Source organism: Silurus meridionalis, chromosome 16, assembly GCF_014805685.1.
Source record: "Silurus meridionalis isolate SWU-2019-XX chromosome 16, ASM1480568v1, whole genome shotgun sequence".
Lineage (NCBI taxonomy): Eukaryota > Metazoa > Chordata > Actinopteri > Siluriformes > Siluridae > Silurus > Silurus meridionalis.
This window is the reverse complement of record NC_060899.1, coordinates 13,200,938-13,224,204: the sequence shown is the minus strand read 5'-3', so window position 1 is coordinate 13,224,204 and position 23,267 is coordinate 13,200,938. Positions and strand designations below refer to the sequence as shown.

General features: G+C 38.0%; 3 protein-coding genes across 4 annotated transcripts; 1 reads left to right on the top strand and 2 right to left on the bottom strand.

Annotated features, from left to right (window-relative positions):
• The first annotated feature begins 2,545 nt into the window (after positions 1 to 2,545).
• Positions 2,546 to 5,768, top strand: tuba1c (tubulin, alpha 1c). Its single transcript, XM_046869391.1, has 4 exons — positions 2,546 to 2,702; positions 4,050 to 4,272; positions 4,372 to 4,520; positions 4,608 to 5,768. Exons 1-4 carry the CDS (start codon positions 2,700 to 2,702, stop codon positions 5,586 to 5,588), a joined length of 1,356 nt encoding a protein of 451 aa, XP_046725347.1. The 5' UTR covers positions 2,546 to 2,699; the 3' UTR covers positions 5,589 to 5,768.
• Positions 5,769 to 5,921: 153 nt separating this feature from the next.
• On the bottom strand, positions 5,922 to 13,202 carry pmelb (premelanosome protein b). The gene is made up of 12 exons (XM_046869390.1): positions 13,124 to 13,202; positions 11,334 to 11,447; positions 10,867 to 11,013; positions 10,058 to 10,195; positions 9,542 to 9,703; positions 9,085 to 9,450; positions 8,912 to 9,004; positions 8,664 to 8,786; positions 7,934 to 8,021; positions 7,654 to 7,853; positions 6,512 to 6,596; positions 5,922 to 6,321 (listed from the first exon to the last, which is right to left on the bottom strand). Exons 2-12 carry the CDS (start codon positions 11,383 to 11,385, stop codon positions 6,189 to 6,191), a joined length of 1,587 nt encoding a protein of 528 aa, XP_046725346.1. The 5' UTR covers positions 11,386 to 11,447; positions 13,124 to 13,202; the 3' UTR covers positions 5,922 to 6,188.
• Positions 13,203 to 17,460: 4,258 nt separating this feature from the next.
• ccnt1 (cyclin T1) lies at positions 17,461 to 23,202 on the bottom strand. 2 transcript variants are annotated; one of them, XM_046869579.1, is made up of 9 exons: positions 22,996 to 23,202; positions 21,640 to 21,721; positions 21,430 to 21,558; positions 20,421 to 20,481; positions 19,708 to 19,770; positions 19,524 to 19,632; positions 19,168 to 19,331; positions 18,952 to 19,022; positions 17,461 to 18,873 (listed from the first exon to the last, which is right to left on the bottom strand). In XM_046869579.1, the coding sequence occupies exons 1-9, from the start codon at positions 23,163 to 23,165 to the stop codon at positions 17,734 to 17,736; spliced, it is 1,989 nt and encodes a 662-aa protein (XP_046725535.1). In that variant the 5' UTR covers positions 23,166 to 23,202; the 3' UTR covers positions 17,461 to 17,733. The 2 variants fall into 2 exon arrangements, with proteins under 2 accessions (XP_046725535.1, XP_046725536.1); XM_046869580.1 differs by having other exon boundaries at positions 19,524 to 19,569.
• Between the last annotated feature and the right edge of the window lie 65 nt (positions 23,203 to 23,267).

The following is a 23,267-nucleotide window of genomic DNA, read 5'->3' as shown; positions in this document are numbered from 1 at the left end:
GCATTAAATCTCTTTCCTTTTAGTTAGAAGAGTGTAATGTTCTGTACTGTTTTACTGCCAGCACATGATGTCATTTCCACCCATTACTATAAGATACACTGCGCTCTCTCAAGCTTCCTGAAAATCTATAATAAATTCTGCTCTAGGGAATACACATGCTTCACTCAGGCTCTGATGAACTACAACGATAATGGGTTTGACAGCAAAGGCGAAGTAGAATGCATACTTGAATCTGGCTATACTAAATGTGTGTTCATTTGTTGTGGCTGCATAACTTAGATGTACTGTTTCTCAACCATATAAGAGAGCTAGTTAGGCAATTTAAACCAAAATGGGAATAATACGCAAAACATTATTAAAAAAAAAAGAAAAAGATGCATACATTTTGTTAGAAAATTAAGCACATTATTCATTTACTATTGGCTGTATGTGACATTAAGTGCACACAGGAGATGACAGGAGAGCAAATAAGTTCAACAGCTTATGTTTGAGCTTTGCTCTCCACAGGCAACCGCTCCTGCTACTTGCCCTCCCACCATCTCATCTCACCAACTGTTTGAATACCTCTAAGTACGCCAGCTGCTGGGGCTTTTCCAGTGGAATGCTTGGCTTGGGCGCTATTAATCGTCGTAAACTTCTCGGCATCAGTCTTAAAAATCTTTAAGTTCTTAGTTGTTAGGTTGTTCTATTTTACTGCTGTAGTAATTCAGTATGAGTAGATATCTAGACAATTTGTTCTAAAATCAATTTTATATTATAAATGGGACAATCCGTAAAAACTGAAATATGGCACAAAATAGCAGCAGCAACAAAACATGTAACTGTTTCACAGTTTCACAGTGACTTAATCCTTCAGGTAAAACAGTATGAAACACATACCTTTACATTTCAACTACACAAAACTGAACAGCATTGAAAATTTGTCAATTGTTGCACTTATACTCAACAGAGGAACACTGTTGTACTTAAAAAATAAAACATACAAACCTATATAGCTGATTCAGGGTAACTTTAAATAATTTCATTTCTGCCACTTTATATCTGACATCCACCTCAAATGTTTCATATTAACAGCAAAAGATTTGATTTCTTATACTGGAAAGGCAAAATCCAAAATTTCTATAAAGCTTTTGCTTAACATCCGAATAGACCACTAATCTCTGAAAAGCTCACAGCAAATATATGCTGTATATAGCATCAATACTGAGATCATGCCAATATTGGGCATGAATGAGATCAAATGAATTTTACATCAGCCAAATGTCTTTATAGACTAAGGATTGATTCATACTGATTACTAATTAGTTTAAATGACACATCTATATGTATAGTGTTTTTCTTGAGCAACAAAACAATGCTATTTATTTGATCCCTGGTTGGATGGTGAGATCAGAATTTATATGTGAGGATGACCTACAAAAACTGACCAGAGATTGCATTGTGGGTAAAATGAGTGCAGATTCATTGCTGCTCTTTGTGACCAAAAGGCCTTACCCTGCAATTAAGTATGAGGAGTCATTTCTGCTAAGTGTAGCAGATTCAGTAAAATCAATACCAGGTTTTCTTTCCATTCTTTCAAATGCTAACACTGTGCAGACTGCATAATGCGTACATTGTAGGTTTACTAAATCTTTCCACAAATAACAGAGGTGAATACACATTAAACACACCCCAGGTTATAAACTTACAGAGGGTAAGAAGTGCAGACTAACACAGCAAAAGCAGAGGCTGGTTTATCACGTGACACATGATGATGTTGACTACTGTGAAATCTAGGACTCAGGGAGGCAGGATGGCGGAGAGGATGGAGAAAACATGAGCCGAGTACAGCCTGATAGGATCTCACAGTGAACAGGATTCAGCTATTTTACATTTCAAATGAGATACCTTACAGTAGACTTGATTTGTTCCTATATTTTTAAATACATGTAATCTAGGACATACGTGTAAAAAAAATATAACTATATATTACATTTTTGTTACAGTAATCCCCCGTTTATCACGGTGGCTACATTCCAGAACCGCCTGCGATAAACAAAAAATGGACGCCAAACCAAAAAATGCTATTTTATGTATACAGTACTGTACTGTATTAACATTCTACTTCATTTTATAATGAATAATTATATTAATTATAAAATTACACATAGGTTTGCACACCACTCTGTGGAACCACTTTTTGCCTTTATTTTGGCATCAAGTCTTTGTGTTTTTTTATTTATGTGTGATTTATATTAGGTGTGATTGAGATGGTTTGATTGAGGAGGGACATGCGGTACATTGGTAGGAGAATGCTAAGGATGGAGCTGCCAGGAAGGAGGAAAAGAGAAAGACCAAGGATGAGGTTTATGGGTGTGGTGAGGGAAGACATGTAGGTAGTTGGTTTGAGAGAGGCAGACGTAGAGGACAGGGAGGTATGGAGACGGATGATCCGCTATGGCGACCCCTAACGGGAGCAGCCGAAAGAAGAAGAAGAAGATATGATAATCAGACGCGCTGGATTAACGGGCAGTTTATGGCGACTCTGATTGGCTGCTTGTGCTACGACCTGACGTCATACATTTCTCGCCCCGCCCCTTGCTCCTCGGTCTGTGTTGACTGTTAAGCTGCGCGCGCCAATACTGTCAATATCCAGGCTTTTTTTCCCAGTCTCATCGGCTTTTACTGTCGTCTCCCGTCACCCGCTTTCTTCAGGAAAAATGGTAATTATTATTTTATTTTGTTTTACACGTGAAGGAAGTCGTGTTTTCTGTGCGTTTTGTATGTTTTTTTTTTTATTGCAGTTCAGGAAAAGGTTTTGGCGGTTTCTGTCAGACGCGCCCGTTTTCACTAAGATGGAGGCACATACTGAGAGACCGTGTAGGATCATGGAGTCTGTCTCTGATACATATTCTCCTTCAAAATATAAATGCTTCATGTAACTCCATTATTTCATTCAATTAAGAGGTTCGGATTTAAGGTGAATTAATACAATATGTGCCTTCTTGCCATTCAGTTGTTTAATTATCATGACTCCTTGAGGGATAGGGGACATGACGTCATCTCAGTCTATATACATCAATTAAATATTTTACCCCACATAAATATTAATGAACATAAATCATCCTCCTAAATGTTAGGAACAAACCTATATTTATAAAATACAATTTTACAAACAGTAGCAAAAAAAAAAAGGAATTTGGTTTTTCTATAACTATATTTCTCTAATGGTTTCTACAGCTTTTATATGTATAAGTAAATAAATACATTTTATTGTGCAACCCAAATTAACAGCATTTTTTCCCACCCGACTTCTGTTTTGTGAAATTTGCTGGTCTGTAAGCCCTGTATTCTGTAAGCTTTTATCATGGTAATATCTTGACTGAATGCCTCTCCCCAGGATGGGCTGATGGAGTGATCAGGGGGTGCATTGTTAGCATTGAGAAGGAGGAGAGAATATTCACGAAATGTGCTCCCATCCTCCCTGCCTCTATTCACTGGAAGATCCTGGGTGGAGATTTTCAGCAGCTGTTTGCCGGATCTTATATCTGGCACGGCTCAACATTTCCCATTCCTGGTGCATTTGACAACTGTTAATATCCTTAGGGCATATAAAATTGCATTTACTTTGAATCTGGCTGCAATGATTGTGCGCAGTTGTGCGCTGTTTTTTTCTTGGTCTATTTGTTCTTTTTTTTTGTATAAAATGTATAAATTCGTAATAATGACCCTGTTTGAGCTGCATTGCTTTTTAGGTTAAAAAAAGGAAGCCTGGAGAAAGAAAATGCCTGTGTGTGTGTTTTTGTTGGTGTGGCTTGCCTATCTGTGGTACATTGGGTGGGGCTCTTTCATAGCTTTTTTTTCTGCTCTCTCACTCGAATGAATAGAGAGCAGCCATTGCTGACTGCTGGCTTTGTTATGCAGACCTGCAGTTGTCCAGTTGCTTACATCAGCATTTTATCTCTCATATGTTTTTTTTTTTTTTTTACACCAAATTTATTTTTAGTGTAAAACCACTTTTAAATGCTTAACAAAAAATCTCCCATGATCTGTATTCTGCCCTCCTACAGCGTGAGTGCATCTCTATCCACGTGGGTCAGGCTGGTGTCCAGATTGGCAATGCCTGCTGGGAACTTTACTGTCTCGAACACGGCATCCAGCCGGACGGACAGATGCCGAGCGACAAGACCATTGGAGGTGGAGATGATTCCTTCAACACATTCTTTAGCGAGACTGGAGCTGGAAAGCACGTTCCTAGGGCAGTTTTTGTGGATCTGGAGCCCACTGTTATAGGTAGGAATTTAGATTATACTGTTTATTTTCTCTTTATTAAATGTGTTCATATTTATACAACTGTTCGGGTTCTTCATATATTTATTGCTTTTCCTTCAGATGAGGTTCGCACTGGAACGTATCGTCAGCTGTTCCACCCTGAGCAGCTCATCACAGGAAAGGAGGACGCTGCAAACAACTACGCTCGTGGTCACTACACCATTGGCAAGGAAATTATTGATCTGGTTTTGGACAGAATCCGCAAGCTGGTGAGTGTCTGTGAACTGGCTCACATTAACTATAGTTAGAAATATAATTGATTGATATGAATGTTTTTTATAATATTCTCTTTATAGGCTGACCAGTGCACAGGTCTGCAGGGTTTCCTGGTCTTCCACAGCTTTGGTGGTGGAACCGGATCTGGTTTCACCTCCCTGCTGATGGAACGCCTGTCCGTTGACTACGGTAAGAAGTCCAAGCTGGAGTTCTCCATCTACCCAGCTCCCCAGGTTTCTACTGCTGTGGTGGAGCCCTACAACTCCATCCTGACCACCCACACCACTCTAGAGCACTCTGACTGTGCCTTCATGGTTGATAATGAAGCCATCTATGACATTTGCCGTAGGAACCTCGATATTGAGCGTCCTTCTTACACCAACCTGAATAGGCTTATTAGTCAGATTGTGTCCTCCATCACTGCCTCACTCCGTTTCGATGGTGCCCTCAATGTCGACCTTACTGAATTCCAGACCAACTTGGTGCCCTATCCCCGTATTCATTTCCCACTGGCCACCTATGCTCCAGTGATCTCTGCAGAGAAGGCCTACCATGAGCAGCTCTCTGTGTCTGAAATCACAAACGCATGCTTTGAGCCGGCCAATCAGATGGTGAAATGTGACCCACGTCACGGCAAGTACATGGCCTGCTGCCTGCTGTACCGTGGTGATGTGGTGCCTAAAGATGTGAACGCTGCTATCGCCACCATCAAGACCAAGCGTTCCATCCAGTTTGTGGACTGGTGTCCCACTGGGTTCAAGGTGGGTATCAACTACCAGCCTCCCACTGTGGTTCCAGGTGGAGACCTGGCCAAGGTGCAGAGGGCTGTGTGCATGTTGAGCAACACCACGGCCATTGCCGAAGCCTGGGCTCGTCTCGATCACAAGTTTGATCTGATGTACGCCAAGCGTGCCTTCGTGCACTGGTATGTCGGTGAGGGCATGGAAGAGGGTGAGTTCTCAGAGGCCCGTGAGGACATGGCTGCCCTGGAGAAGGATTATGAAGAGGTCGGTGTTGACTCCATTGAAGGTGAGGGAGAGGAAGAAGGAGAGGAGTATTAGAGTGTCTGAACAAAAATAGTAGAACAGGTAGACAGCATGTACACATGATATTCCTTAAGTATCAAGTGTAAACCTTACTTCTAAATGTGTACTATTGTTATTTTCTTGGCCAGTATGATTGTCTTTTGTATTTGTGGATTATGTTTTCAATGTGACTGAATAAAGTTTAGACTCCTTAGACTTTTTTTGTTCTTTTTGTTATAGTTTGAGTATATAGTCATACACACTTCTGGATAAGTGTTGAACCTTTTCACAGTTTCTGGTACAAAACTGGGAACTTGCACATGAGAAAAGTACTACAACATGCTGCACTTATCACCATCTTCTGCTTAAAATAAAAAAACAGTCAATAATAGACAAATATCAAAACACATTATTGGCTTTTGAAAATTTATTACATTAAATAAAATAAAAAAAGCAAAACTGAAGACTTGTGTCTTAAATACTCAGTAGTACTACAGTAGTCATTTGTTAGTGTAAAAAATAAAAGCGTTTTACTATTACAACACTGATTCTTTGTGTGCAAATCATAAACACCTACCAAAAGAAATAAAAATACAAAGTACAATTGGAATTTGCATCGTGGCTGTAGATGCTTGTTCACACTTGCTGAAGAAGGACTGAATGTTTTGGTGCTGCCTGCTGCTTTACCAGAGTCCAGAGAAGAGAAGGCATTGAACATGTAATCCCTGTTGTAGAAAACTCAGACAGAGGCTGGTAGAGCTTTTGATGTCTGAGGGAGGAAATGGAAATAATGCCTTACTGTTATTTTATTGCTATATACAGTCGAGCTCAGGTATTATACATTCATTAAATGTCCTATTGTACTGTCAACAATGTAGCTTCTAGGGTCATATTAATTGAAGGCCCTGAGATTTTTTGGTACTTGTCTAAATTCAGGAAACCATGCCACAGCAACTTACTTGTAAGCAAAGGTCCCAATTGCTAATGCAACCATCAGGACACCCAGCACTATAGCCACGATTCCGGTGATGAAGAACCTGGAACCTGAAAGTCGCAAAATATAAAAGGTAATGGTGCACAACTTCAGTGTATCTAATTGTGGTTTCCTAATATACGACACTCCACGTTCGTATGCAAATATACTTTAAACAGAAATTAGGGACACTTATTACCCAGAATTTCCATAACTGGTGTAACAGGAGCTAAAGTACAGTATAATGGTGGAGCAACGAGGACCCCCAAAAGCCCGGTTTAAGAAACATTACTTATGTTTTAAAATAATGGAGACGCACAAATAAGGGCAATGTCATGTATTAGATGCTTTATATTACATGTTAAACTCTGTTTTCTGATCAATTGCATTGTTTATTATAAGTTTCATTGAGCTAGAACTTAAAAATATAAAGGAGTACAAAGTACACAAAAGTAGAGATGCACAAGGTAAAATATTAATCCAGTAAATGTGCTCCTTTTAAACTTTCACTTAAGCAAAATTACAAAAGTATTTGCCTTTAAATGTACATACCTATCCAATGTACTATGCTTTTATTAAGGCTATAATGTTCCTATTATCATTCTGTCACAAGACATTTTGCTTAATCAACTTTATGTAAAAAAAAATACTCCAATTTTCCTTTTAGCACATCAATCTATTAATATAATTATGCTAATGAGTCAAACAATTAATTAGGCAATCAAAACAAGTTCAAAACAGCGCGTGCTCAACCCTGATTGGTGGTTGGTTGCGCGCTTTACCAATTTTTTATTTAGCCACTCATATTAATAATAAGCTATTGGGTAATAATAAACTATTTGACCTTAAAATGTAAAAAGTACAGATACGCGAAAAAGCTACTTAAGTAAAGTAACGAATTACATTTACTTCATTACTGTCCACCACTACAATAACCACATTGGTTAAGAGTCATGTTTTCTATTTTTTTTTTTTTTTTATATTATGAAATCATAAATGACAGGAACCATTGAAGATTTAATTTTATAATGTTTAGTATATTGTAAAAAAAATATTATAGAACTATAACTATTACTATATAAATTGTCTGCTTTCATATATAGAGTGCTTCAGGTAGTTATTACTTACCAGTGTTTACATTTACCCTGGTACTAGTGACAGCAAGGCTGACGTCGTTACTCATTGACACGTTAATGCAAAATATACCAGAGTCATGGAACACGTGTCTGAGAACGTGCATGCACTCTGGTAAAGCGCCTACAGCACTGCAGATGGTCTTGCCTGGAGAAATGCAGTCGGATATCACAGTGCATATGTCTGTAGGCAAGCTGAAAGAGAACAAGGAGGTAACTGGTGCATAGGTTTGTCTTCTATGCAGTGTCAATGGTGCACTAACGCCGGTGAATACCTTCCCTGACAGGAAATGATGAAATCGACAGCATTTTGTTGGAGAAAAGCACCATCCTTCTGGATTATCTTCACCTCCTTGATGCCTTCTGAGGAATCAAGAGAGTATATCAATACTTGAATAAATCACAGAGCCTCTGAATTGTCAAATCAGATTAGTCACAAGGTGTTGATTTTCAGTAACAGCACTTCTGGCAAAAGTGGAAGAAGTCTCAAGAGTCAATTTCCCTTCCAAGGCTTAGTTTATGTTTTCTTGCTAACATAGCAAGTTGCATTTTGTGTCTGTGTGTGTGTGTGAGTGACATCAAATGGGATCTGGTCTGAAGAAAATTGGAAAGACACATATGGATGGATGGGAGAATGGATAGATGGATTCTCACCAGCGGTACAGTACTCTGTGTGGAAGCATAGAGAATCGGGATAAATCTGTCTTTCTTTCTGTACTGATAAATGACCACATCCATTATATAGGAGCTGAAAGGAATGCCTTGAGTGCTAATGGCTTGGGAAGATAATGGACCATCACTACTGCTTATAGCTACTCTAGTATAAGTGATAGATGAAACTTGTTTATCTCATTGAATGTTCAACATTGTAATTAGTTAGAGTAGAAAAACCAAGTGTGAGATTGATTAATAAAAATGAATGGTACTTTGTGGGATTCGTTAGCAATAAGTATAAATGTTTACTAATACGGTTAAGTAAGATGGTATGTTAGCTGAAAAACTCACCAACAACTGTGATCTGTGTGGAGAAGAAGCCATAACGGTAGACCACACAGTCCTGGTCAGAATTTGGTGGCTGTTGTTTTTTCATTACAATGGTATCTTGGAAAATAGCTTCAATATTCCTCACTAGAAATTTTTAGATTAGGTAGAATGGTATGGATAATAATATCAAGATTTAGTACATATGGTAATAAATTATTGGTTAAAGACACTATATTTCTGGACAAATATAATTAACAAATCCATCAAACCTCCATTCGTATCCAGCTGGGAAGATGTTTTCATTTCAGCATTGATTGAACCAAAATGTTTCATTGACTCTGTGGTGTCTTTATATGCCCTTTCTGGGTGAAACAAGAGAGTGAAATTAAGTTTGATCATTTTTGGCCCTACTCTGGTACATACAATGTAATTTTGACCCTACCAGTTGAGATAAGCCGAACAGACCCTGCATGTCCCTCAGAGATAAAGAAATCAGCATTGGCGAATGTGGCTGGAGGTGGATTTGGTGGAGTGGAACAGGACATATTTGGCATAGCAGCCTGGACGACAACATGGGGTTTAAAAAAGCCAGTTTTGGTGTATGTGTGGGTGACAGTGGGTTCTTTTGAAATCACAGTGCCACTGGCATCCCCAAAATCCCAGTTAAAAGTTATGTCAGAGTTGCTCAAATAGGAACTTGGGTCATGGACTGCAATGGCAAAGGCAATTGGATGGTTTTGGGTAAATGTCTGGTCCCCTTCATCCTTATCATTTACTTGTGTAAGAGTGACATCAAATGGGATCTGATCTAAAGAAAAATGGAAAGAATTTAATTATGCAGAGAGCTTGTTGGGTTATTGGAATTATGGATGGATTTGTATGGGTTGATGGATTCTCACCAGTGATACAGTACTGTGTGGATGCATAACCAATCGGGATAAATTTGTCTTTCTTTCTGTACTGATAAATGACCACATCCATTACATAGGAGCCGAGAGGAATGCCTTGAGTGCTTATTTCTAGGGAAGATGACAGACCATCACACACCTGCCAGTACTTTCCTGAGAGAAAAAAGTAGAAAGTTAAAGCAAATTGGACATACTGATCTTTATGGGTTTGTCAAAAGTATACTTGATTCTGATTGGTCAGAAGTTGATGCTGATTACATTTCTCTTTGTTTTTTTAATGTTCTCATTGTAATATAGTACTGTTTCTGCAGTTGTATGGTTGACACACCACATAAGCAAATTTAAATGGGTGTTCATCAGGACAAATGGATTTTCAATATGATAAGTTGTTCAGTAATGTAATAATAATTTTTTTAATTGTATCAAGATGCCTAGGATTAACTGGTCTATTGATATGCAGAGAGTAAAAAGAGAGTCTGAATGTCTGAATCTTAGCACTGGACTTACCACAGGTTTTCCACACAAACACATATAGTGGTTTTTGGTTTTCACAATTGTTCAGCGGAGAGCCATCAGGAAAAACAGCATCCTGCTCATCAATGAATTCCTGAGGATAGACAGACTCCCCTTTCTGATGTTGGGTACCTTGAAAGATTTTACCATGAGTTGGTTTTACAGTTCAAGAGACAAGAAGATTACTGAGTATTAACAATCTTCTCTTCTTCCTTGTTTTTGATAGGTTTAGTGGAAGGTTAATGCTCAGGTGCTTGAAGTTGGATCAAATTAGTATTTTGGTAGTAACAATAAACATGGGGATTTAGCAGACAGTCCACATAATAGTGTATAATCAATGATATGGGAATTTTATTGTAGCGTTTTTGGGAGGAGCCTGCGGTCTCAGCAAAGTTGTAATTTTAAGTGTATTTATTTAATTATTTATTCTTATTTTTTATACAGTAATGTGCTCTTTGTAGCATTACAAGCTTAGTTTTTATTTTGTCTTTTTTTAATTTACTTTTGTAGGAACATTTGTTTATAGCTATACTGTAGAGATAACAAGAACTGACTTGTTTTACTTATAATGTCATTCTTAATCAAAATACATATTTTTTTACATGGGAATTTATTAATGTAGGCAGATTTGCTTTGCAGCAATACAATTTGGGACATGCTGTAGATGTGGAAAATTCTCAAATTCAAATTCATGTGGAAAATAACCGAATTATTATTAGGGAATTAGAAAATGTGCTATATGCCCCTACATAGTCTCATGACATGTCATACACGTATTATTGACAGAACAGCATCAGACGTACCATTTACAAAGCAGTATTTTCCCCAAACAACTTCTCCATTGGACAGCACTAACTGGTTCTCTGGGATGATTATATCAATAGTGAAGGTGACTTTAGCTCCACTGAGAGTTGGGGCATCATTACGGACATCAAATTTCACCTCCCCACCTGTGGGCATGAAAACAAATCAGTTTACAAGCTAAACATGAACATCAATATGCTTTCACTGCTAGACTTCAAATGGAGGTGTAGTTTATGGGGTTTGTTAACATTTTTTGAGTACACTTTCGAGTATTTAACTATTAAATTAGGAAAATGGTTACAGTATTATTCCTGTGATGGACAAGCCGTCCATCCAGTTTTCCTGGCATATGCTAAAGATCGACCAGGACCCAGAGCAGGATAAAGTGCTTACTGAAGGTAAATTAGTTAGAATAAATAAATAAATAAAAAATTAAAAATATATATATTTTTAAAGACAAGGGCACCTGTCCAGCTGCTCCTGTAACGTGGATCTCCTTTCCTCCACACCGGGTACATTTTTGTGTTCCATGGCTGGTATCGTATGAATCTGGGTTTAGGTTTGCTTTTCTGGAGTTGCTCTGGAATGAAAAGAAAATAAGGTATACATAAGCATCAGCTTTTGGTTGTCTATTTATCTATCTACTTTTTTTTTTTTTTAAGGACCACAACGCCTCAGTGACTAAAGATCACCTGACCACACACTCTAACTTTTCCAGTTAAAACTTGCAGATTAATTACAAATTTAGCTTTACAAAGCCCTGGCACACATCCGGCAGACCTACACATGGTTTAAGGCACTAAGTCAAATCACCACGAGGGATTAGTTGTAATATGTGGTATTATGAATTTGATGTTTGTTTACTATGAAAAAAACACCCTCGTATACAATTTTCAATTTCAGTAACCTTGATTAAAGATTAGTCCAGATAATCAACTGGATTTTGCCTCCAGTTACTTTAATACTATCCTTTTTTTCTGTATGAGTTTTTCTTAAAGAAGGCAAATCTTTTCCTCTTTCTATTCACAACATCTTCAAACTCTATGTTCATCTACAATCATATATTTGTAGTCATGAGGTATCGTCATTAAATAAGCTGTGTACATACGGCTAGTTTGCATCTTTAGAGTTATAATGCTTGCAAACAGGAAAGATTTGGAATAAAGCTGTAAAGCTGGTGGTAGTTAGTTAGCTAATGTTTCCCATGTGTTTTGGTATATTGGGGAAAATTAGCTGCTAATTTGCTATCAATATCAAACCTTTGCCTGTTGTCTTGAGTGAAATCATTGTAGGAGTGAAAAAACATCTCAAAACACTTGTACTTGAAAGTTTACTACATTTTAAGGTGAAATGAGGTATTTTAGCTTTATGAAGCTTTTGCTTATAGTCATTCTACTAGAAAAAAAGTGTTATTTAAATCGTTTACATGTCTTTTTTCTTTCATTTGGCCATGAGATGTCAGTGTTGTAACAGCTCAAGTAAAGTCTGTCTCAATTTATATATATATATTTTAATGTAACAGAAATCTTTCATTATCACAAGTCACAAGTTATCATGAAGTTCTCACCATATGCTTACAATGAAACATGCAATGTATTAAACTCTGCAAACAATAGTCTTCCTTTTTACCTGGTTTTCTAGGCTAAAATACCAGAATTTTAATTAACCTAATAAATCTGTAAAGGTTAGAAAAAAATATTATTTCTGCTTTAAGAAAACTTGTTTATGATGGGAAACAGCATGAATATGACCAATCAAAAATTCAATAAAATTAGCACATGATACTTGATAAACCAGGAAGGAATTGAACAGGATGGGCATGGGGCATACATTTTAGGAAGGTTATCAATTAAGCAGTTTTTGGATCTTTTAGATTAATTCAAGAATTACAACTTTTTTTATTGATTTTAAGTTACCATTAAATATCCTTCAACAACCATGACCTGATGGTGACTATGACCTTTCTTCACCAGGCACTAGTTTTTATTTTTTCTCTTCACTGAACAGGACAGAAGAAAAACGCAGGTTATCATTGTTATCAAGAAAAAAACACAACTACAAATTGCCATGAAGAACTCATTTTTGACATTGGAGACTAAAATACGATTTTATATAATAAATGTGTCCTTACAAAAAACCTCACTATACAACGTATTTTAGTCATTTCTATAGAAATGTAATATATTACAACATGCACATTAATAACATAAACCTGTAATTAGCCTCGCAGTAGCAAGTACTCACACTGATACTTACTTGACAGGACCTCTGTAAAAAAGAGCAGTAAAAAATCTTGATAAAAGCTTCATTTTGCTATTTCACGCCGAAGTCTAATGAAGACGGGCAAATTCAAAGTGAATGAAAAATTTCTCTTTATATATATGATACAAGCTACCCAAATGTCTGACATCATTGAAAAAGTATAACTGGCCACTCCTATAATGCCTGCACACACACACACACAATTGATGTCCTGCTTGAAAGCGGTTCACTCGTCATAATCAGATTAGGTAGTAAATATTGTCTACATTTCTACATTTCTGTTTGCATCCTGCAGGTATAAACGTTACACTGCATTCTGTCACATAATGAAAGGACATTTCTTTACGAATCCATACACTACATAGATGTTGAAATGTGGAGTCAGGAGGTGTATTTTATGCTTTTTTTTGTTTAATAAAGGGGGTTGAGAAGTTAATCCAGTGTTAAAGTCAGGTGGGTACAAAGTCACGAGAGCTTTAAGCTCAGGCTCAACTAATTCGTTATTTGTCCTCAGAATCCTCATGACCTCATTTGCATGGTTGAACTACCACTATTCACATCCATATGCACTGCCACCTTACCTTCATTCTTTTTCTTCTGTTTTCACACTATGCACAGTGTTTACACTTTTGACAAGTTTTACTTTAGCCACTATACACATTTTACATTTATGGCATTTGGCAGACACCCTTATCAGGAGCGACTTACAATGAACTCATATATACAACTGAGCAGTTGAAGAGTAAGAGCCTTGCTCAAGGGCCTAGAAGTGGGAAATCGACAGGGCTGGGATTTGAACTTACAGTTTGGAACCACTGAGCTACCATATCCCCTCTAATGCGTGTTGCTTGTGTTAACAATGTTTACACCCCATACATCCATCCAATCCATCCAATCCATCCATCCATCCATCCAATCTATCCATCCAATCCTTTCATCCATCCATCCATCCATCCATCCATCCCATCTTGTTTATAATGTTACATTACTTTTAGTATAATATATTTTACTGAAAGTCTGAAAAGAAAATGAATGCTATCACTTAAAGAATGAATGCCGTCATGGTCATTTACATTTACCGTTACTATCGTTGAATACCCATGACTTGATGGTAACCATATTCAGTCACCACTCGTCCTCGTCCTGTCTCTCCACTGAACAAAAGAAATGCAGATTTAATCATGTTAGTTAGGTTTAGTTATCAGGATGACATAAAAAAAAGTATTATTGACACTTTTATCCAGAGTGTCTTCTAAAGTGTTTTGAAGTCTCCATCAATAAATACATTCTAATGCTGGTTTAGTCGGTCACAGACTAAAAATACCATGAGGTTAAAACTCTTCTGGGAGAGAAAAAAAGTTCCCTCCACAAAGAATAGTTTTTCCTACCTCGCAAAGCGATAGATTATTAGACATCTTCTGAAGTCTAATGGAGGCTCAGTTGTTCAGGTATCAAGTGGACGGTAATTTCACTAACTAGGTGAACGAAGAGAGAAAAGTCTGGAAGCATGCCTTCTTGTCTGTTTATCTATCTATCTATCTATCTATCTATCTATCTATCTATGTTCTGTTGAGTCTGTCTCAAAACATCTCAAATATTTAACACAAATATAACAACAGTATTTTTATTTCAACATCTGAGCATCATTAATAAATGTTATTAGCATCATGAACAAATCTTTCTGGGAATACATAAAAAAAAACAAAAAAACAATTGTAATTACTGGTATTTTCACCCTATTACAGCTTTTAACGTATTAAAAGATGATAAAAATACCACTGAGCTACCATATCCCCTCTAATGCGTGCTGCTTGTGTTAACAATGTTTACACCCCATACATCCATCCAATCAGTAATACAGTTTACTACTGTATATTATTGTTTTATTTATAAATTGAGTTGTTTAGCTTTTAAAACATTAAAGTTTAGCATTAATGGATTAAAATAAAATTAACAATCATGAGAAAGTAAGCAACTAATGAGTGGTGTAACGCAAAGCACAAACTAATTCTTTTACTAGAGCTCCATGTCCTGAAGTAATTAATTCCTCTTTAACCACAGTAACGAGATAAAGTTTGCAAATTTTAAATAATTAAAAGGCCAACATGCATTACATATCTGCTAAAAGCATGTTATACAATACTGACACCATTTCAATGTTAAATATGGTGTAAGAGATTTAATGGGAAAAAACTATTACAATAGAAAAAGATGATGTATTCGAATACATGCATTAATTGAATACAATTTGCCCCCCCCCCAAAAAAAGCTGCTGGTTTTTAAAAAAATAGTATATTCATACAAAGAATCAGTCCAAACAGTATTTATGAATTTGAACGTGCTCTTGTATAATCCTCAACTAAGAACGGATGTGAAATGTGAAAGGAATTTGAGATTAAAATGTTAATTAGAAATATCTAACACTGTAATCTTACTGTAGCAGCATTCAGCATTAGAACATCAATAAAACAATAAATCACAGAGCAGCTTAAACCGAGAGGAAAAATGCCAGGGATTGAAAGTCAGGATCAGAATCAAGCACTTGTGACTCTTATTTGCCAAGATTTCAGGATTTACACTTGTTCCACAAAACCCAAAATGCAGGCACAAATATGAGTCTTAAAAAAAACAACCCAGCAGCACCTGTCTAAAGCGGGAAATCAATATCCGAATGCTAGATAACAAGACAGGACCACCAGAAGGCATGTTCTCATAAAACATTTATTTACATGAGATATCAATCACATTTAGAAAAAAAGGAACAGAGTTCACAAAGTTTCTTCTGCCAAGAAATGTTTCCAAGAATTCATATCTGAAACCTGAGAGTTCGTGTGGTACCACTGAACATAGTGTGGTGTGTACAATCCATTAAAATGACTATTAAAAAAAAACAAACAAAAAAGTACTTTACTTTGCAGGCGTAAAAAGATGCAGTGGTGATTGCACAAGACCAAGATTCAATGTTTCCACATCCTCATGATGCCAGGAATCTGATACAACAAAAACATCCCCAAAATAAAAATCTTATGTGACCCCTTTATCTCCAGCACCATCTAGAAAATTCAGTAGGGAGAGTTAAGGAGCTTGTGTGCTTCATGCTCTTGGTAATGAGTCATGGCAGAATATAAGCTTGGAGGGAATGAGTGGTAATAATACTCTGAAACTAAACAGTACATCATTAGCATGCTGAGCTTATCGTGAATGCGTGTCTAATGCTAGGATGGATATGATCGCGATCCCTCCTATTAAAATAAAGTAACCAGAGGCAGGCAAAACATTTACGATGATATGAGAGTAGAAATTCTCACACAAACTCAAAGTAAAAATCTTTTTCAAATTTACCCGGAAAAAATAAAACAATATGCGGTGGTTATGGACGGATTTCTCTATATGATCTACATCCTCTGTGCTGCATAAAGCTTTGGTAGACATATTCAAGCAGATTATTTGAATATGGGTTATGAGTTTATAAACATTTATAAATGCTTCACACTGGCTTATGGTCTCCTCTGTCAATACATTATAATCTTCTTGGGGCGGGAACCAAACAAAAAACAAAAACATGCACAGTGACTTTTTTCTTTATCGTGTGATGCACAACATTCCTCCATAAAAATAATAATAAAAACCACCACATTAGATACTGCCTGGGTTGGTATCACAATAAAAAAGATATTCTATATATATTGTATTGAATTTCGAGCACAATTTACAACCATTTAAAACAATGACTGCTTCCACCAAGGGCCCATAAATTCTTCATAAAAACATAAAACATTTTTTTAAAATGGGAAAATATCGCATGTCCACTTCAGATCAGGAACAAATTAGATATATATATATATATATATATATATATATATATATATATATATATATATATATATATATATATATATATATATATATATAAAATGAAACAAACTAACTGAATTTAAAAAATGTTTTGACGCAGTAGGTTAAAAACACAAAAATGACTAACACGATGCAAAACAGAGCTAAAATAATAAAAAAATAAACCCATAGTTGACTTCCAAAACAAAACAAAAAAACTTAATACAAACAAAGCTCTAGTTACGCTTTTAAAAGACCATCAATAAATATCGTAGTTTAGAAAAGACACTAATTGTTAAATTCTTAAAAACTCAGATGTAAAAACAAATCTTTCATTTTCCTTGTCAACAGTTACTCAAAAAGGATGACCAGTAAAACAGAAAAGGTTCCCCTTCTTCAGTTTCTAGTACAATTCCTAGTATTCACCATTTAGACATAATGCATATATAAAACTGAGTGACAAAAATAGTATGTACATTTTTTTTTTTAAATAAATAACATTTTATTTTTGCATTTTTTTTGCTAGGTTTTAATAGTTTATATTTTATAGCCTTTATTGCCACACAATCGGGTGCTGTGGTACCACCCATGCACAAAGACACAGAGAATCTATGATTGGGGTGGATTTAAACAGGTTAAAGCAGAATGTGCATATTTATATAGTGGTATGTTAATTTCTCATAAATCTTAATGCACATGAGGGGAAATGGAGAGGATGGAAGGGTGAGATCTGGGAAGCCTGTGATGGTTTATAGACAGAGTATGACTGTTCATTCGGGCAGCGGTGGAAGCCGTGGAGGGGGTTCTGAAGGAAGCGGGGGAGGTTGCGGGTTCGCTCCTTTTGAGCTTGCGCTGAATCTGTAATCGCCGTACTGGGAGTGATAGTTAAATATTTGGGGCTGGACGGGCTGCACCCCCTGGGCACTCAGCAACGAACTCAGCATGTCAAAGGTGTCCTGGAACTCGTTGGACTGACCTCCAGTGCTGCCGCTGTGCCCGTTGGTGTCAGCCTTGTCAGTTTTGGAGTGTGGGAAACCCTGATTGTGTGAAAGCGCAAGCGAGGGCAGGATGTCTGCAGGCAGTGGGGGCAGCTGGTATGAATTCCTGGACAACTTGCTGACTTTCGAAGGGTGAGCGCTGGATGAGGGCTCAGAAGAGTGAGTTCGCTTTCGGGAGGACGAGGAAGATGAGCTCGTTCTCGCCGTGTCTGCTTTTTTGCTACTTGTGGAAGCGCTCGTAGAGCTGGAGTGTTTGTGTGTAGATGAGGATGTAGAGCCACTCCCTGAGGAGTGGTGATGGTGATGATTGTGGTGGTGGTGATGGTTGGACCGCTCTCTGTGCTTGTCTTTGCTCTTGCAATCATCCCCTGACCCTGATCTTTTGTCTGGGAGGCGAAGCTTTAATTTAAGGTCCTGCTCGGCTCCTCTGTTGTTGTTCGGCAGACGCATTTTGATTGAGCCGCGGTCCTGCCTCTCATCTAGTGGGATCTTTAGTACGATGGGCTCGGAAGAGCTCGAACCAGCTTGCTGCTGGTGGTGGGTGTGGTGGTGTTTCTCTTTTCGTTGCTGGTTCATGAGGGCCTGGGCAGCCGTGGCGTACTCGCGCTTTACAGAGGCCTCCATGTTTTCCAGCTTCTTTTTCTGTGCGGCGAGTTCGTCTGCATGCTTCGCACGGTACTCGCTCAGGGACACTCTCGTGGGAGCAGGTGGTTCTGGTGGGTTAGGCACTTTGAAAACAGGCTGCTTGTCCTCTGTAGATGATGTTGAGGTGGGGGAGGAAGAGGCTGAAGGCGGAGCCGAGAGGCTCATCAAACCGGCCAGTGTGCTTTCAGAGGATGCCATAGAGATCATGCTCATCATAGTCTCCGTCTTGTCACCCTCTTTGGGCTTCTTTGCTGTTTGACCTGATGCCTGAAAGTGGAAGATATATTGGTATAGTGGAAGAATATTTGAAGTAGATTTTAAATTACTATTCAGAGAATGACTTACTTTCCAGTTTCGAATGCGTTTTAAACGGCTTGGTGTCTTCTCCAAAATCTGAAGAAACTCATGCGTGAGCTCTGTTACACATTTGAAGATAATGGATGTTTAAAATTGAATTGAACAGATGAGTTCAACAAAAGTCACTAAACCACCAGGTTCAACCACCAGAAAACTAAACTATTTCCTAACCCCTGCTTTGAAGGTTGTGCATAATTCACATACCATCCAGCAGCTCGAGAGTGACTTTTCGGTCAACGTACTCCCACCAGTGCTTGCTGTCTGTAGAGACGGGTATTTCCCAGTTAGACCACTTGCAGGCCAAATGAATGCACACGCACGCAACTACGGGTGGACTGTACTGCAGGCAGAAAGTGGTCAGGTGCAGACTGAACAGCAAACAGGAGGAGAAGAATGAAAGAGAGAACATTATGAAACACTCATAAAAGCATGACAAAGCAAAAAAAACAATTAGCTTGCGGCCGGCAATAAACCAAAGTAATGTACTCATAAGAAGAGGAAAAAAAGATTTATAGTGGAGAAAAAAAAACTGTTGTTTTATTGGCAAAGAATTAACACACCTGTTGGTTGCCATAAAATATGATGTCTGGGCCAGGTCCTTACTTGCTGAAATCAAGAACATCCCAAATGAAATATCGCCACTCAAACATGCCAGCATTCCACATTCATCTGGGAGGATAAAACAAGTATGCAATTTCAAAAGCAAAAAAAAATGTTAATAACAAAAAAAACCATGGCACTTACCTCGTACAAGCTGTGTACACTTGACAACATGCGTGTGAGGATGATCAATGGTGATGTCAAAAGCTGAAGTGACAGGAGAAACAAAGAGAGAATAGTAAGAGCCAAGTTCACAAACAAAAGTGTCAGACCTGCTAAAGAGCTGACAAACAGACGAGTATAAATATACAGCACATAATAAACTCACAGAGTGGTAATGTGTGAAAGAACAAAACAAAAAAAGCCCATTTAGGAATGTGTAAAAGCTTTTTTCTGATTATAATCATGGGCTTTAGCTCTTCAAAAGATTCAAGACAGGACAAATATGGATGAGCGAGTTGACGAGAGGATTTTCTCTGCAAATTCACTGCAAATGTTTTTGAGCCTCTCGCACTGTCAAATCCACTCTTAACCGTTAACAACAATGAAAACAAAAATAAAGTGTGCAAAAATTATGCAATCATGACTGCGAAAGGAAAATGCAAAAAGGAAATGCACGCACACAGAAAAGGTTGAATTGCCAAGTTGACATAAGGGAGAAAAAACCAACAACAACAAAAAAAGTAACAATAAAAGAACTGAAAAAGGGGAGTTACAACAATGGCTGTTTATGTGAAACACTTTGTCTGACTCCCGGGACTCGGCTGTAAAAGGCCGCAAAGGAGATTATTCTCTCGTCGCTCTAACATGGTGGTGGTGGCGATGCATCGACCCACGATTGCCAGTTCCAAACTTACCGAGGGTCTGAAGTATAATGCTCTCGAGCATGACCAGGTCTTGGGATTGCTGCAGGTAAGTCTGAGATCGAGAGGACAGGCAGGTTACTCACAGGGTCTTATGCACTCATATCACTCTCTCTCTCACAAGTACCCTGTTCTGTTACCAGCCATGCAAAACTTCACAAATAATTATCACCTCCATCAATACACACATATCCACACACACGGCAAACAAACACACATTCACACTGTATAACAAGTAGAATGGTATGCAAAAGCTTTATTTCAAGATTTGAATATGAAAATTACTGTTTAAAGAAAGAAACTATTAACAGAAATACAGAAAAGTGTGTGATGCTGTTTTGCAAATTCGTCTTTAATATTTTTTGTACTCAATAGGCCTCATTTAGCAACCATTTAATACAATTCAGTGCAAGTTCCGGGAGTTATGAAGGTACCAGTGATTACGTTCTTCGTACTCATAACTGTTGGTAAGAGTTTACCACCTATAGGTGACCAAACATGTTCAGGTTACAGCTGATTTATATTGTGATGTACACAAAAATGTATAAATGAAAGCTACAACAAAACAAATATGTTAACTTGGATGCATCGCATCAGTTAGCAGGTTTTTTTTAATCATCATAGGCTTTCAAAAGTTGAATGTGTCAAGATTTTAGTCGTATCAATTCCAAAAAGGAATCATTACAACAGATAGAACTCTGAGTCTGGAACAAAATTTGATACCCGACTGCCTTTATTTCTGCAAGTGTACCACAAACAAAACCAAAGTGTTCTAGTGACATGCCTGAATACAATTCTTGTACATTATCTGTGCACGCAAAAAAAACAAACAAAAAAAAAACCCCAAATACTTAAAATTGAGGACAAAGAAAATCACAGACTTTGTGACTTTGTGGGTGGATCAGTACATCCCTAATTGTGACGCATGACTTCCTAAGAGATACATCACAGACCAAACATGCCACACAATCGCCATAACCAGATTCTCTGGGTCAATACTTACATCACTCCTAGAGTCTAGAGGAGTCTCCTGTGGATTGAGACAGGCATGGGCCACCTTAATAACATGCTCCAGCTTGCGAGGCTGCTCTTCAACCTTCGCAGCCAAGAAAAGGGCAGCAGGGGCGATCACCTGGAAGAAAATAAAAGCAACATCCAGTCATCCAAAATGACTGGAAATCTGAGCGTACATTTTTATCAAGACTGGACTTACGTTTCTGTGAAAGCGAGTGAAAGACTGGATCATGTAGAAGCGATGCATGTACACTATGGCAGTGTTAATCGTGAGCTGAGATCTGGTTCATGTTGGAGTTAAGGACTTATACCCATACAGTAAGACATAAAACACAAGGAGCATGAAACAGACAGGGCATAATTAAGAACTATCCTCTGCATAGAGAGCAAGGAATACTGAAACTAATAGTTTTGGCCCTCACAGAGCCCTGATCTCAGGATCATTGAGTCTGTCTGGGATTACATGAAGAGACAGAAGGATTGGAGGCTGCCTACATGCACAGTTTCTGTGGTTAGTTCTCCCACATGTCCGAAACAACTTACCTGCTGAGTTCCTTCTAAAATTAAAAGTACTAGTATCTAGAAGAATCGATGTTTTGCAGGTAAATGGTGGATTTCTCTTCTGTTCATTTCCTTTCCGTTTTGTTAATAAAAAATTATTAACATCTCTATTTTGGAACATACAGCATGTACATATATATTTTTCCACAGCTGCATTGAAAAAAAACTTTACACAGTACTGTGCATGAAATAAAACACAAAAGTGCATGAATATGGAATAAACAACAACCAGAATCACAGCATTGCAATGATGCATGTTCGTTGGTTAGAATGCATTGGAAACGAGTGAAAGAGAGCAAAAAAAGGGACAAAAAAACCCCAAACAAAAACAATAATAGAACCAATGTATGCAAGACGAGGGGTGAAAACAATGCACGATTGCTCAACACCGAAGGTGAAATCGGCGCGCGCTAGTCGTGTTGAACACCGAAGGCACGCGCAACCATAATCATATACATATATTAGAAAATATGTTTTTTTCCTGGATAAATAAACACAACATTTAGCAGCAAGGGTCAAGACCAGTGTCTAATAAGAACGAAAGCTAGCCAGCTAACCAACCAACATCACTAGCTAACCGCAAAAACCAAACGGCCTAGCATGCTAAACAGAAGGTCGCCAAGAGAACAAAATGCTGTTTCTTGCAAAAGCATAAATGTAAAATGATTCAATTGTGCAGTTTTGCGGCAATAGGGCGAAAAATATATGATTTAGTAAGTAAAACTTGCAACGCTCGAAGCAGTGAGGCCTACTCATCCTACAAGCCTTAGCTCGGCTAGCGTTAGCGAACAATCCCGGAGCTCCTTAATGCTTCCTTCGACCTCCGGTTTTTCCGTTTGACGCTTCCATTAGCACATAAAATCATGTGCCGAACCTTCACGCACTTCTTATACCCGAAGGTCCATCCGAAAGCAGCCGAACCGGATCCCGACGCCATTTTTGTTTTGTAGCTAGCAGGCTAAGCAGGGAGGAGAGGAGGAATCAAAAAGGATACACATTGAGCCGTTGCCCCATGTCCTGGAGCAGATTAGCCGCCTGTTGTCTGTAGGATAATTCTTTGTCAGGGTCGAGTCCCGCTCTCCGAGACGGACTGTTTTCGATCTGTTCGCGTGTGAAGTACCATTTATTCTTTTTTCCCGAGCGAGAATTTTGCGGAGCCGCCATTACTGAGCTATAGACTTGTTTTTTTTTTTTTTACAAAGCTCACTGTGTCACAGGAAACACGTCACAGTGGCAACCCCAAACACCCCGCCCTTTCCTCCCCCA

Excerpts from the sequence above, each read along its gene's own strand:
- tuba1c (XM_046869391.1), top strand. Across the intron at positions 4,273-4,371 it reads TCTGGAGCCCACTGTTATAG|ATGAGGTTCGCACTGGAACG; the intron begins GTAGGAATTTAG and ends CTTTTCCTTCAG. Across the intron at positions 4,521-4,607 it reads TGGACAGAATCCGCAAGCTG|GCTGACCAGTGCACAGGTCT; the intron begins GTGAGTGTCTGT and ends TTCTCTTTATAG.
- pmelb (XM_046869390.1), bottom strand. The coding sequence starts at position 11,385 with ATGTACCCGGTGTGGAGGAAAGGAGATCCACGTTACAGGAGCAGCTGG. Across the intron at positions 6,597-7,653 it reads CAGGGTAAATGTAAACACTG|GTTCCAGGTTCTTCATCACC; the intron begins GTAAGTAATAAC and ends TGCGACTTTCAG. Across the intron at positions 6,322-6,511 it reads ATTGGGACCTTTGCTTACAA|ACATCAAAAGCTCTACCAGC; the intron begins GTAAGTTGCTGT and ends TTCCTCCCTCAG.
- ccnt1 (XM_046869579.1), bottom strand. The coding sequence starts at position 23,165 with ATGGCGGCTCCGCAAAATTCTCGCTCGGGAAAAAAGAATAAATGGTAC. Across the intron at positions 21,722-22,995 it reads ATGGGGCAACGGCTCAATGT|ATCTCAGCTCACGATTAACA; the intron begins GTATCCTTTTTG and ends AACATGAACCAG. Across the intron at positions 19,771-20,420 it reads CATTATACTTCAGACCCTCG|CTTTTGACATCACCATTGAT; the intron begins GTAAGTTTGGAA and ends CTGTCACTTCAG.